The sequence below is a fragment of the Mixophyes fleayi genome, chromosome 4 (assembly GCF_038048845.1).
Source record: "Mixophyes fleayi isolate aMixFle1 chromosome 4, aMixFle1.hap1, whole genome shotgun sequence".
Lineage (NCBI taxonomy): Eukaryota > Metazoa > Chordata > Amphibia > Anura > Limnodynastidae > Mixophyes > Mixophyes fleayi.
Window position 1 is genome coordinate 315,595,656 of NC_134405.1, and position 14,918 is coordinate 315,610,573.

The 14,918-nt window shown below is 39.9% G+C and overlaps 1 protein-coding gene across 5 annotated transcripts in view; it reads left to right on the top strand.

Moving 5' to 3' along the window:
* Nucleotides 1-4,303: 4,303 nt before the first annotated feature.
* The window catches only part of GRIA1 (glutamate ionotropic receptor AMPA type subunit 1), a 185,833-nt gene continuing 175,218 nt past the window's right edge, over nt 4,304-14,918 (top strand). For 2 of the 5 annotated variants that reach the window (XM_075210106.1, XM_075210108.1), the window contains exon 1: nt 4,308-4,966. In XM_075210106.1, the coding sequence (XP_075066207.1) occupies nt 4,876-4,966 (91 nt within the window). In that variant the 5' untranslated portion in view covers nt 4,308-4,875. Of the gene's footprint in view, nt 4,967-14,918 lie in introns of all 5 variants that reach the window. The other 3 variants (XM_075210105.1, XM_075210107.1, XR_012691416.1) reach the window with 2 other exon arrangements.

Below are 14,918 nucleotides of genomic sequence, written 5' to 3' on the forward strand. Positions count from 1 at the left end.
TAGCATTGCCAAGCCCTTACACAAACATAACCTATCTAACAGGGTCTATTGTTACCAGGAGAGATGATTTTGCTTATTTTAGCTTCACGCCCTTGTAGAAACTGTTACACAAGACACATGCTGGGAATGGTCAATTTTTAATAATAATGAATTTATTTAGTGGTCTGTACCCAATAAGTCTTTAACAAGCAGTAACAGTTTTGGTCCTGACAAGCTCAGCAGCAAATATTTATTTAGTTACACACGAGGTGCTAAATTAACACTGGAGAATTAATTAGATATTCTTGCAATCTTCCAAAGACAAGATGCTGAACATCAGTCATTTTTATTCCTAAAACACTTTGCGAATAGATGGAAATGCAAAACCAGTGTCATGTGTACGGTGATATGTGTTATCCATCTGCAGCCGACATTATTCAAATCCCACAAGAAGTAAAAAAAATGTTCTTTAAGTTATGGTTTAAATAAAGCTATAAAGCAAAAAAACTGCCAGACCCATAATTCCACAGTGTGTCAGCTTTTACATATACTAATTATTATTATTTTTTTATTTATGTGCATAAATTAATAGTTTTAGAGCCAAATATAAAAGGTTATTAAATATTTAACAGTTTGCACCAACGATTGAGTACCGTGCGGGATAGGGTAACCAAACACTGCAATCTAAAAACAGTCTGTCTGGAAAATATTTTATTAAATTAATTAGTTGAATGAACAGTTATAAAGGACTCTTTGTCTGTTTTACCCAGTTTGTTTATTAGTTTACTGTGTTTGTCCCCAATTGTAAAGCGCTACGGAATATATTGGCGCTATATAAATAAATGATTATGATGATGACATAAGAAAGTCTGGGTGCAAGGTTCAAATCTGTTTAAAGCTAGAATGAAGCCGACTATGAGTAGCATTTGAAGCGATGTAACTGGGGGGGGGGGGGGTGTGGGAGGTGCTGGTGTCATGAGTTCGATTCCTGACCAGGTCCTGTCTGTGTAGAGTTTGTATGTTCTTCGTGTGTTTGTGTGGGTTTCCTCCGGGAAACCCAAACTTACAGACTAAATTCCCTAAATACACAGATCAAGATCAATTTAATAGTAGTCAATAAACCTACTAGTATGTTTTTGGAGTGTGGGAGGCAACCGTAAGATGGGGCAGGGACTGATGTGAGTGAGTTCTCTGTACAGCGTTGCGGAATTAGTGCTGTAGTATAAATAAATGATGATGATTTGTCATTCAAATCAGACCCTGCTCCATTGGAAGTTACAAGCAAACTCCTGACCCCACTGCTGTGTGGCAGAAGTGCTAACCCCTATGCCACCGTGCTGAACGGGTGAATATTCTCTGCACAGTGCTGTGTAATGTTAGTGATATACATATATATATATATATATATATATATATATACACAATAATAATTGTACAAAGAGAAGATGGATTGTACCTGTAAAAGCTATGAATTAAGGTGGTATTTTCATTCTGATAAGAAAAAGTTTGGCATCCTCGCCTGTTTTTACAGAACATAAAGGAAGTTCCTCAGTCCAAGTCAGAATAGAGGCCGCAGTGTAACAGGAAACACCAGGAACCTGGATAGAACCCGGTTCCATAAGAATTCTGCAGGTGAAGGTCATCTTGAGTTATAAGTGGTAGCTGGATCAGGGATGTTGTGGTCACTTGATGGAGGTGATTAGAGTTTTTATTTTTTGGGGGGAAGGACTTTTTTGCACTTTAATATTATATTCATAAGTTAGTTTTTATCAGATATTTTCTTTTCATCTTTGCCTCTGCAGTAATTACACCTTGTCCTAACACTACTTAGTTACTCTATGAGATTGGTTTCCTAAAGTCCAGCTGTGCTTACTTATAGCCAGTTCATGACTGACCAGTTTATTTGCCCCATTAATTTTGTCGAGATGCCTATGGAGTAAGGATGAGCAAATCTTCTGTGACTTCATTTAGAAGATTACTGAATTGTTCTCGATCTTGCAAAATTTTAACAAAAAATTGCAGTGAGTTATAAAGAAAAGTATAAAGTGAATTGTTTCAGTTCCATGCAGGGATGACTTATGTGTTGAGGAGAAAGATCTTGTCCAACAGACTTGGGCCACCTAGTTGAAGCCTCGGTAATTGCTCACTAGCTTCCACATTGCTAACCCTCCACTAATTCTAAAGGTAGATGTAAGCAATAAGCCTTGTGTACTTGGAAAAATAGCTTTCTATAATACTGTAATCAACATAGGTATGGGGAATGCAACTATGGGGCTGAAACCAGGAGTAAATTACTCATAAAAAAGAGCATGAAAAACAAGCGTATTTCAGCATTTGCACCTGTCTTCAGGGCTGCCATCAGAAACTGTAGGGCCCAGTACTAAATAATCTGGCAGAGCCCCCTTCCCTCTTCGCCGTACATGTCCCCCCTCCCTCATCACAGGCGTATATCCGTATTTCGGAAGATCTGCATTAACAGCATGCAGTATATTATTATTATTATTATTACCATTTATTTATATAGCGCCACTAATTCCGCAGCTCTGTACACAGAACTCCCATCAGTCCATGCCCCATTGGAGCTTACAGTCTAAATTCCCATACATACAGACACTCACAAACAGACAGACAGACAGACTAGGGTCAATTTGATAGCAGCCAATTAACCTACTAGTATGTTTTTGGAGTGTGGGAGGAAACCGGAGCACCCGGAGGAAACCCACGCAAACACGGGGAGAGCATACAAACTCCTCACAGATAAGTCCATGGTCGGGAATTTAACTCATGACCTCAGTGCTGTAAGGCAGAGGTGCTAACCACAGAGCCGCCGTGCAGCCCTTTACTTCTATGTCCAGCCTTTGCAAGCGCATGGGCATATGTGTCAGATACACACAAGTCTACATAGGTACATATGGATCCACTCACTTTCTGGGAATGTGCAGAGCGATATCATGCAAGATACACTCAACAGACTGGCATACATCCAGTGGCAGACTGGGCTGGGGTCAGGGGGCATGCGCCCCCCCGGGGCCAGTCCCACAGTGGGCTACCTTGAGCTGGATCACTGGGCCACCTGCATTTTTTTTTCTTTAAAATAAGCTGCTGAATTGATTCTTGCCCCCTGGGCCAAAATCTGCCAGCCCTCCCCTGCATACATCCAACACCGTATCAGTCCCTGTGTGTTTCCTGTGTTGCAATAATCAGAGGGGATTTTCTCCTACTTTGGCCCACTTCATTCTGGCCCAATCCGCTCTTTCGAAACTCATATAGGTGTTGAAGGGGTGCGGTTACAAATGCTATACTAGGTCCCCGAAATCTTGAGTCATATCACTGTTTTAGAGCGAAGCAGGGATATTCATTCTACTATTTGGGAAAAATTCCAAAGAACTTGCAGCTTTTTTTATATATTTTACTACCTGCAAATTTTTATTTTTAAATGTGTTACTATTTTTTATTCTTTTCGAGATACATTATAATATTATTGCCTTTTGGATACACATTCCTCAGAAACGTAAAAGCAAAAGAACAACAACAAAGAAACAAAACAAAACAAAAACAGAAAGAGCAAAATGATAAAAGGGTCATGAAGAGCTGCTCTCAAAAGCCCTGTGATCTTGATAAATACAATATTGTAACATCCCATGTCTATGACTAAGAAGACTTTTTAAACAACAAAACATGAATCACAGGTAAGCAACACCCCTAGCTGTATAACCAATGAAAGTTTCAGTATGATAAGTTATAGTACACACTTAATAAATCAGAACATGCTGCTACATATGGTCCATACAGGCATTCACAGACTTCTGCTATACAATAAATGAAATCAGCTCACCCATCTATCACACACATCCACAGACCTCAATGTGTACTGACACTGCACAATCGCAATCTATTCTAAACACAGACCTAAATCAATAGGCAGAGACGTAAAATGTAAATGTTCCACAATAACATGTACTCTGAGTGGGAAGCATACATGAAGCACACATTAAAGTAAGCAGAATAATAAAAATATACAATCAATCATTGCTCATTATGGTGTGTCACAGGGGCCCCAGCAAGTGTAAATATTTATCACTTGGCGTATACACACTGATAATGGTCCCTACTGTCCAGGAGGGGGTAGGTGTTTGCTGACAACTAGGTTTCCCCGTCAAAGTGGCACAAATAAGTGTCTATCACATAGGGGAGACCACACTCCTTTATATAGGGAGGAGAGTCTGTGTGACACTGTGACACAGGAGGGAGGAGGGGGTGCACTTATTGTGAGCAGTACAGAAGGGTGTGGGGTGTATTAGGGACAGGAGGATAAGAGATTACCCTTAGCTACAGTACATTGGCTCCTATCAGGAGGATGGAGAGGGGTTGGGGAATGTGAGGCAGTTGCTTGGCTACAGTAATAACGGCACATTAGCATGATGGAGTGTGGAGAGAGAGTAATGTATGTGCTACTGTGTGTCTGTGTGAGTGAATGAGGAGGTCTCTCTCTCTCTCTCTCTCTCTCTTTCTCTCTGTGTTCAGTTAATCCTTCTGTCAGTTGATGTTAAAACAGCATTTTAAGCGCTGGATGGATAAAGGAAGAGGCACAGTGTAGCGGGAAGACACAGGAGCCCAGGAAAGAGCAGGAACAGAAGCCTTGTTTTCAGCACCAAGGAGAGAGAGAGAGAAAAACACCAAAAATTCCCAACAGCATCAACAGCTTTTTCTCGGTGCCCCCTCTGTGCCCCCCTCCCCATCTTCCCTTCAACCTCCTCGGAACCTCAACTATAGGAAGGAAGGCCGGGTTATACACTTCAGGGTCTTTCCATCCGCAAGACAGCAAAACACCTAGAAACAAAAATCTTTGCTTGGGAAGTAGGGCTGATCTTTTTCTCCGCCAATGCAAAAGGAAATATGCAGCACATCCTTGCCTTCTTCTGCACCAGCTTTCTAGGGGCAGTGCTTGGGGTGAATTTCCCCAATTTTCCAAACATTATCCAGATCGGTAAGTTCTTGTGATTTCTCTTTAGGAGGGTGGGGGGGGGGTGATTGGGGGGCAAGTGAGGCAGGTAGCTTAAAGGTTAATGAGGTAGAGAAGGTCTATTAGAATAAATGGTAAATGGGCTGATGATGATAATAATGATGATTATTATGACATATTTTTGATGGGGTACAAATTGAATATGAAACTAATTATTGACACCCAAAGTTTGTATAAGCTACACACTTCCTGCTTATGCTGTTTTGCCCCTGACGTGTCTATAGCTCATACCTTTACTATCCCTCCTTGATGTCCCTCTGATCCTCACTCTACTCATCTTCACCCCCCCCCCTCCCCCCCAAGCACAATCATTTCCCACTGATCCTTTAAATTCTATTAGCTTCCAATAACACATTATTGTAGCATTTCAAGCTTCTCAATCACGACTATATCCCCCCCCCCCCCTTTTCTTGGCATGCACTATTAACCCATTAAATGCTGAGAGGAGGGGGCAGTACATGGCTCTGCAGAGCTCATCTGGTGCCCACAAGATTTGGTATAGGTGCTCCATATAAGGTTATCACAATTATACAACACGGAACAGGAACCTTTGTTATTAGCTATCTGGTTTATCTGGTATCCCTGGGGGGGGAAGAATTCAGCAGTAGCTAGTCAAATAAGAGAATTAATTCAATGTACTCATCTATACCACAAGTGGTGATGGATCTGACAATTGTGCAGGAAATGTCACAAAAAGGTACATTTACATCATACTTTAGTTTATATAATCATGTGCATGGGTCATAGACGTGCTATACATATATTTATGTGTATATACCATATATATATATATATATATATATGTAACACACACACACATATATATATATATATATATATATATATATATATATATATATATACATATATATATTTATATATATATATATATATATATATATATTTGTATTTATATGTGTGTGTGTAATCATTAGCTCATTGTAACAAGTGTGCAGAGCAACCTAGTTCACAATAATGACACAATGTTTTGCATTTACAGATGTTTAATACATGCTATGTAATATAAACCACTTAGGCAATAACCGTTCATCAACGGAACTGAGACCGTCAATGCAAACGGATGTTATTCAATATCATATTGTTGCATGTTAACCCATTGATCGCCAGGAGGGCCTGATCAGATTATGGCACACTCACAATCACATGGTCTGTTGTCACCTGAGATTGGCAGTGTCATGTCCTAATTTAGTTGAGGGGCTTTTTCTCCTGCAGGTTGTCCAGCAATGTAACATGTTGTCTGCTATCTCTTGTTTTACCACCTGTTATGTGGATCTGCTATACCCGTGTCTGTCTGCTATCCCCGCATCTGTATAGATATTATTATTGACGCTATCCAGTTCTGCTACATTTTCATCAGTGAACTGATAGGAGAAAAGATAACATACCCTGTGTTCTAGCTGACACTGGTGACATGGTACAGTAATTATACACTCAACATGTCGCCCTTCTGGGCTAACTGTTGCTCTACGCTGAGTTTAATATATTGTAGATTCATTTCCACCAATCCCTTGTGATAAAAATTGTGGATAAAGCTCTTGGTTTATATGTCATGGTATAGAAATAGATCATAATTCACTATTTTTCACTTTCCGTTGCTGATGCATTTAACATGATATTAATGTTCCTACTCTTGCCTGCCGAGGGTCTCTGCGTTGCAGCTCGATGCTGTGTACTCTCGATCGCAAGGGGTTAAAACAAAATGATGAAACAAAATATGGCTGGAAAAAAACGTGATTTTTTTTTTCATTAGGGTCTTCCGTTTGTTTATTAACCCATCTCTTCCTTAGGGGTATATTTACTAAACTGCGGGTTTGAAAAAGAGGAAACGTTGCCTATAGCAACCAATCCGATTCTAGCTGTCATTTTGTAGAATGTACTAAATAAATGACAGCTAGAATCTGATTGGTTGCTATAGGCAACAGCTCCAATTTTTCAAACCCGCAGTTTAGTAAATATACCCCTTAGAGTCCAAGCTGCAGCACCATGTTGAGCCTTTGGTGCACATTGATAATAAAAGCACTATTTGTTCTGTGTGGTGCAAGTGGGCGTAAGATAGTTTTATTTTTCTATTTTTGTGAAGGCATTTTTGTTCTGCATTGGCTGCTATAGCAATCCCCCAGCTTTCTCTTTCCTCTGACAGTCACACTGCATCAGGCTCATTGTCTTCGCTTGGCTTCCCTTCTTAAAGGCTTTTTTGTTCCCAACCACCTGTGAGCAATATCATAGCATTGGTTTAGGAAGGGAAAAAAAAGTTCCCTTTCTACAGGCACCATAGAGGAAGCCTCCTAGGTAATTCCAACGGTTTCTAATAGACCCCTCTGACCTGGAATGGTCACTTAGTGCTATCAAAATATAATTATACACAAATGTACAAACGGAATGTTCAGGAACAGAGAGCGTTAGATCGCTTTGCATTATTCTTTTTATAAAATCATCATTTTAACTATTTAATCTACCACTTCTGATTTTATTCCCTTAAGCACAGGGCTGAAATATAGATTTTTTTTTTTTTACACATAATCCCCTGCCTGACGTACATTTTTTCCTCTTGAATTATTTGAGATTCAGTCAGAATTGATCCAACAACTCGCGCCTCACCTTACAACCTGCTTGGAGTTTACAAGACTTCTGTTTTATTTATTGATTGATAAAGTATTTTACCTGGAAGATATAACATTGAGAGTCACCTCACATTTTTTTTTAAGTATATCCTAATAAGTTCCTAGTTACAACTGGTCATATTAGCCCTATGATGTGTAGTTCTGTTTTAAATTATTCCCCAGATCTTCGTCCTCACTCTTCCAGCTTCTATGTGTACATGTGACACGGTCATGAGCAACATTATAGCGCTGGGCCTTTGTGGGGGAAGTCATTTGTGTTTAATGTGCAGAACAATATCCAGATCACTAGAGACATACAGATGGTCTGTGATATAACGCCTCCAACATTATTTCACGTTTGCATCGAGAGATTTAAATGGCTATAAGCTACTTTTTTTTTTTTTACATGTAACAAAACTATTATGCTTCGGAGTGACATTTTAGAGTCTTGGATTTGTCAATTGTTTGTGTGAAAAATAGCTGCTCCCAATAACAAACACGTAATCATTAGTTCTCCAGCAGCTGTAGCACTTCCTGAACTGGATCCAGTTTCATCTTCTAACAGGATATGCTGTAGAATTCTAAAGATCTTGAAGAGAATTTTCTGGCATGTCAAATGAACTAGGTACTTGGCTTATGTCAGTGTGATCTTTTTTCGGTCTTATTGCCAGGAAGAACTTTTTACTTCAAATGTAATTAAATTGGCATCTGCATTTAGCCTGAGAGGTTTTTTGAGGTTTTTTTTTTTTGGTGAGGTATTCAATTTTTGGTGACTGAAAAGATTGATTCTCAGATAGCTTCTCCGACAGTGTATAGAGAAAAGGCATGGATTAGGGACTCTCTGAATGTTTTTCTGTGAATCAGATTGATTTTTAACAATCATTGTACAAGTGAGCTCTGCACTGCAAAGGCCAGAGTGCTTAATAGAATATATTGCATGTAAGTACTTCATATAAATGTAACCAGACACAAAGAACAGAGGGAGGGACACACTGTTTCACTGAAATAAATCATTATATAACTTTACTTTTGTTTCTGTCACCACGTCTTCAATGGCTACATACGGGTAGTATATAGTTTGCAAAATGTATCTTTTTCTAACTAGCCAGGAATTGTGAAGCATTTTAATAGATTTGTTGAATTTTTAGATCTTTATTTACAAGATAACAATTAACCCACAAACCCCCTAACCTGCCCACAACCCCAAGCACTAAAATAAACAGAACAGATTTTTTTTTTCTGAGGCAGATACTGGTAATTTAATATAACTTTGGTTTAAATTGATGCTGAGAAGTTGTCAGCATGGTGGCTCAGTGGTTAGCACTTCTGCCTCACAACACTGGGGTCATGAGTTTGATTCCCGACCATACTCTTATCTGTGTGTAGTTTGTATGTTCTCCCCGTGTTTGCGTGGGTTTCCTCCGGGTGCTTCGGTTTCCTCCAACACTCCAAAAACATACTAGTAGGTTAAATTGACCCTAGTCTCTCTTGGTGTTAGGGGCAGGGACTGATGTGAGATCTTTGTACAGTGCTGTGGATTTAGTGGAGCTATAAGTATCTGATGATTATTTATTGCACTGTTAACTTAATTGTACTTATCAATATTTCAGGGATGACTGAATATAGTATTGTCGACATGGTATCGCTATAGGGCACATATGTTTTTTCTTTGGCACAGTGGTTAGCATTGCTGCCTCACAGCACTGGGGTCCAGGGCCGTCTTTCCCATTGGGCACGCTGGGCAGGTGCCCGGGGGCCCTGCAGCCCAGGGGGGCCCTCCGGAGGCAGGGAAAAAAAGAAAACCCTGAAAAAAAGAAGAAAATACTTACCGTGCTGTCAGCTGGCGATCCGGCTCCCTCCCTGGTCTCCTCCTCCGTCGCGCTGGCAGTGCATGTTGGGCGTGATGTCATCACGCCCGCCCGACATCCATTGCGAAGCGACGGAGGAGGAGACCAGGGAGGGAGCCGGATCGCCAGCTGACAGCACGGTAAGTATTTTCTTCTTTCTTTCAGGGTTTTCTTTTTCCTGCCTCCGACAGGCCCCCCTGGGCTGCAGGGCCCATATATATAATCATTATTTTTTTTATTTTTGTATATATAGGGGCCCCGGTGCACTGCTGTGCCCGGGGGCCCAAGAGGTTCTTAAGAGGGCCCTGCTGGGGTCATAGGTTCAATTCCAACCAGGGCCCTATCTGTGTGGATTTTGTCTCAAGTGCTTCAGATTCCTCATACAGTCCAAAATTGGCATCTCTCAAACACTAGGGTGTTTATATGGCAGGGAGTTTAGACTGTAAGCTCCAATGGGGCAGGGGCTGATGTGTATGACTACGTATTATCTTTAAAGAGCTGCTCATTATGAATATGTAAATAATAATAATAAAAAACACTGCGGTGTAAAATATTTATAATACTTTAGTCCTCAGACCATAATTTGCAGGCAGGAATGGAGTACAAATGCTCAGAGTAACTCTTTGGTTCTCCTAGGCTTACAATAAAGTGCCTTATATTTATTTTGATTTTCCCAATGTTTATGTTACAATGATGGGGTTTTTGGAGAATTTGGGATTTTTCAATATGTATCTTTTGCCCAGTGTGATTATTTTTCTCATCAACCCCTCTAAACAATTTTGGTCATATCTCATGACATTTCTGGACAGGTATAATCATAATATTTTATACTGTTCTATATATAAGGAATGTTAATAAATGGGAAAAAAAACACATTATAATATGTATGGCAGTTTGTCAAATATGATGCTCTATGAGCTATATAATGGAAAATAACTTGTATTAACCAAAGTTCGTTTATGGAATCGATTTATGTGATATTTGCCCCATGGGCAAATGTTATATATTAATTCAATCATAGCTCCTTTCATCTAACAAATGTTCATATCTCAATCTTGCTTCAATCCTACTCATCACTTCCACACGGTGGAGGCAGCCATTTTGTGGGCTGGACCAATGAACATGCAGCCTGTTGATTTGCTAGGAACTAGTGACATCACTATTTCCTAGTGAATTGATAGGCTGAATATTGGTTCATCCGACAAAATGGCTGCCTCTCCTTTGAGATAGGTCCACTTTAAAGCTCCTCTGTGTGGATGCTAACTGCTATGAGGTCCAATGAAACCCAGCTGTGATCACTGGTATTAAAACACTGGCTGCATTGTTTTCTTCCTCAATTGCTCGGTGGTGACATGCCGTGACATCACCCAGTCCCTTAGGGCAACACAAAAACATGAGATTCCCAGCATCCTAGATTTATATTGGCTTCATTTTGAAGCAAACGACTGCTGAATTACAATTTCAAATCTTGTTTTTCTTCCTGGAGTTGTCAGCTGTGTTGAATTTTTTTTTTCTTCCTTTTTCTGCTTTGTTGCCTCTGGGCCTTTTGGGAAGTGTTCTCTAATGTATGCGGGGCTTGTGCATTAATAGGGTGACTGCAGTGATCATTGTTAATAACCCAGTTTCAGTGCAAGACAAATGTACAATGATTGCTGCAGCCATTTCTTCACAGGGGTGAGACGCTGGTATATAGAGTACAAGGTTCTTTTGCCATGCATTTTATAGTAATCCCAATTCCCAATGATCTGTCAGGGAAGCCTTTTTATAAAGCGAAAGTATCAGGTCTCAATCCTGCAGGACACTCTGAAGTTTTTGATTGATTCTCAGAGTATATCGAGAGATTAAAAACTGCGCATTGAGACGTGTGTAAGAGTGCAAACGTTTCTGTATATAGTAATTATAATGCTAATTTGTGCTGCTGAAAGACCATGTTTCTGCCACTGCCTTTCTCCTCCTCACGTCATGATACTGCTCCTGTCCAAGGGCAGAACAGAGCATCGCCAGGACCCATGGCAAAATTTGGGGTAGGGGCTTGGCTATGTCATTCCACCCTTGTGAGGCCCTCTCGTTGCTCTTAATAGTCTGTGCCAGGCTATTATATTAGCAGAAGAAGCTCCGCTCTGCTCTACTGAGTGCAGAGATGGAGCATCAGTGGGCAGCAGAGATGTCAGGGGAAGCGGAAGCCTCATAGGTGGGGACAACCTGGTACTGCCATGCCCCCCTCACCTCCGGGTCTTGTAGCTGCCACACCCCCTGCACCCACAATAGTTACGCCCCCTGTCCCACGCAGCCCTGTCCTCACTTGCACAATCATACAAGAGGACAGGCCACTGCCTTCGAAAACATCTTCAATAGTCTGTGGTGCTGTGAACATTCCAATAACCTTATTGGCTATCGGATGTTCTATCCCGGCACACTTCATGATTGTGTACATTCCGGGAAAGTAGGAGATGAAGATTGAATACAATAACATGCTGTGATCCTAGCCAAAAATGCACCTTAAAGAGGACCACATAAGTGAGCCATGGTTCTACAATTCTTTAATCCATAAATTATGGTTGTACCAGTCTTACCCTCCTTACACACTTCAGGGCATATAGTCATATTTGTTCCTAAAAAATAAATGTATTGTCCCAGGTGGGTTAGATGTAGAGATGTACACTGACCCCTGTGTTTTGGTTTTGGAGTGTGGGAGGAAACCAGAGCACCCAGAGGAAACACGGTGAGAACATACAAACTCCACACAATTAAGGCCATGGTCGGGAATCGAACTCATGACCCCAGTGCTGTGAGGCAGAAGTTCCACCATTTTTAGGTAGACTATATTCATCGATTCTGACACACCTTTGGTATCTGTCATCTGGATTAACTTTGTGCAAAATTGCCCTCGTGTGTTTTGGTTTTGGATTCTTATTTGCTTTCTAAAATCCCTATTTTTTTTCTAAAATCACATAATTTGGCTCTTTTTTCCCCGACATTATTATTAACCTCAATAACATTAATTTCCAGCCATTTCTAGTCAATTTTTGTCAGGTGACAAAAACACTGCTACCCCTCGTAATTCTGTATAAACAATGGCACTGAGCAATGGCACTGGAGAATGGAGAGTGACAAGAACACTGTTACCCCTGTTTCTGTGTGAGCAATGGCACTGAGCAATGTCACTGGAGAATGGAGAGTGACAAGAACACTGCTACACCTCATGATTCTTTATGAACAATGGCACTGAGCAATGTCACTGGAGAATAGAGAGTGACAAGAACACTGTTACCCCTGTTTCTGTGTGAGCAATGGCCCTGGAGAATGGAGAGTGACAAGAACACTGTTACCCCTGTTTCTGTGTGAGCAATGTCACTGGAGAATGGAGAGTGACAAGAACACTGCTACCCCTGTTTCTGTGTGAGCAATAGCACTGAGCAATGTCACTGGAGAATGACAAGAACACTGCTACCCCTCCTGATTCTGTATGAACAATGGCACTGGAGAATGGCGAGTGACAAGAACACTGTTACCCCTGTTTCTGTGTGAGCAATGGCACTGAGCAATGTCACTGGAGAATGGAGAGTGACAAGAACACTGCTACACCTCATGATTCTTTATGAACAATGGCACTGAGCAATGTCACTGGAGAATGGTGAGTGACAAGAACACTGCTACCCCTGTTTCTGTGTGAGCAATGGCACTGAGCAATGTCACTGGAGAATGGAGAGTGACAAGATCACTGCTACCCCTGTTTCTGTATGAGCAATGGCGCTGGATCTCCTGGAGAGGGAGGCACTTATGGAATCCAAAACCCGCAAGATCCGACAACGCAACAATGACGTTTTGCCTCGATTCAGATTCGAGGATGCGTGAAATACCGAGCCGGCTCGCGAGTCTACTCAGATCCTCTAAGTTCGGGTGGGCTCGGTTTTAGAAAACTGAGCCCAAGCATCTCTAGTTAGATGTGGGGTGTGGGTTGTGTTGTTTCTGACCCCTGGATCAATAACGTGGAGGGCTCCAGTAAAGACGTGTGACTCTGTTACCCCCAACATGACAAGACCAGTGGGCATGATCAATATGTAAATCACTTATACTTTTATATATATAAACCTGCTCATCTTCATTTAATATTTATAGCATTTAGGACTCGCAAGTAGTATATAGTACTACATAAAGCACAAGAGAGGTATTATTGTGCAGTTTTACATAGACACTTACAAAACGTGTTACTGTACAGTTTACTAGTACATAATAACAGATATATTCAGGTTTTAATGTTATAGACTGTCCATGCTAATCAGGTACTTGAAACTATTTCAGATATATAGTAATTTTGCAATTTATTTTAAAAAAGTCTTATATTAACCAAATACACGATTAAATGAGTCAGTTATATAGTATTTTTATATGACAATATTGCTTTGATGGTCAGGAATGCTGCTTTTAGAGCATAATAAAAAAAAAATCTCATAAGCCAGAAATATTTACGTCACTGTGTGCTGAATCTGTTCGCTTTCAGAAATATACTAACTGCATACAGAAATAATTGAGATATGTAGGCGGTGTCCTCCAATATAAATTACTGCTGTAGAGGAAACCCAGTCTGAGGAGGCAGATGTGCAATAGGAAGACCACAAAATGTCAAGTGAATATAAGATGTCTTTTTTGTTTATTTTACTGTTGTTGTTTTTTCCTCATGCTTTTTGTGCCCATTGAAAGACGTGGGACTACGGAAAGATCTCCAGCATGTATTAGAAAATATAAGCATGGCTTTCTGAAAATCTATCTATCTATCTATCTATCTCATATCTATCTATCTATCTATCTATCTATCTATCTATCTATCTCATATCTATCTATCTATCTATCTATCTATCTATCTATCTATCTATCTCCTATCTATCTATCTATCGATTGCATATCTATCTCATATCTATTTATCTATCTATCTATCTCCTATCTATCTATATATCTATTGCATATCTATCTCATATCTATCTATCTATCTATCTATCTATCTATCTATTGCATATCAATCTCATATCTATCTATCTATCTATCTATCTATCTATCTATCTATCTCATATCTATCTATCTATCTCCTATCTATCTATCTATCTATCGATTGCATATCTATCTCATTTCTATCTATCTATCTATCTATCTATCTATCTCCTATCTATCTATATATCTATTGCATATCTATCTCATATCTATCTATCTATCTATCTATCTCATATCTATCTATCTATCTATCTATCTATCTATCTCCTATCTATCTATCTATCTATCTATCTATCTATCTATCGATTGCATATCTATCTCATATCTATTTATCTATCTCCTATCTATCTATATATCTATTGCATATCTATCTCATATCTATCTATCTATCTATCTATCTATCTATCTATCTATCTATCTATCTCCTATCTATCTATATATCTATTGCATATCTATCTCATA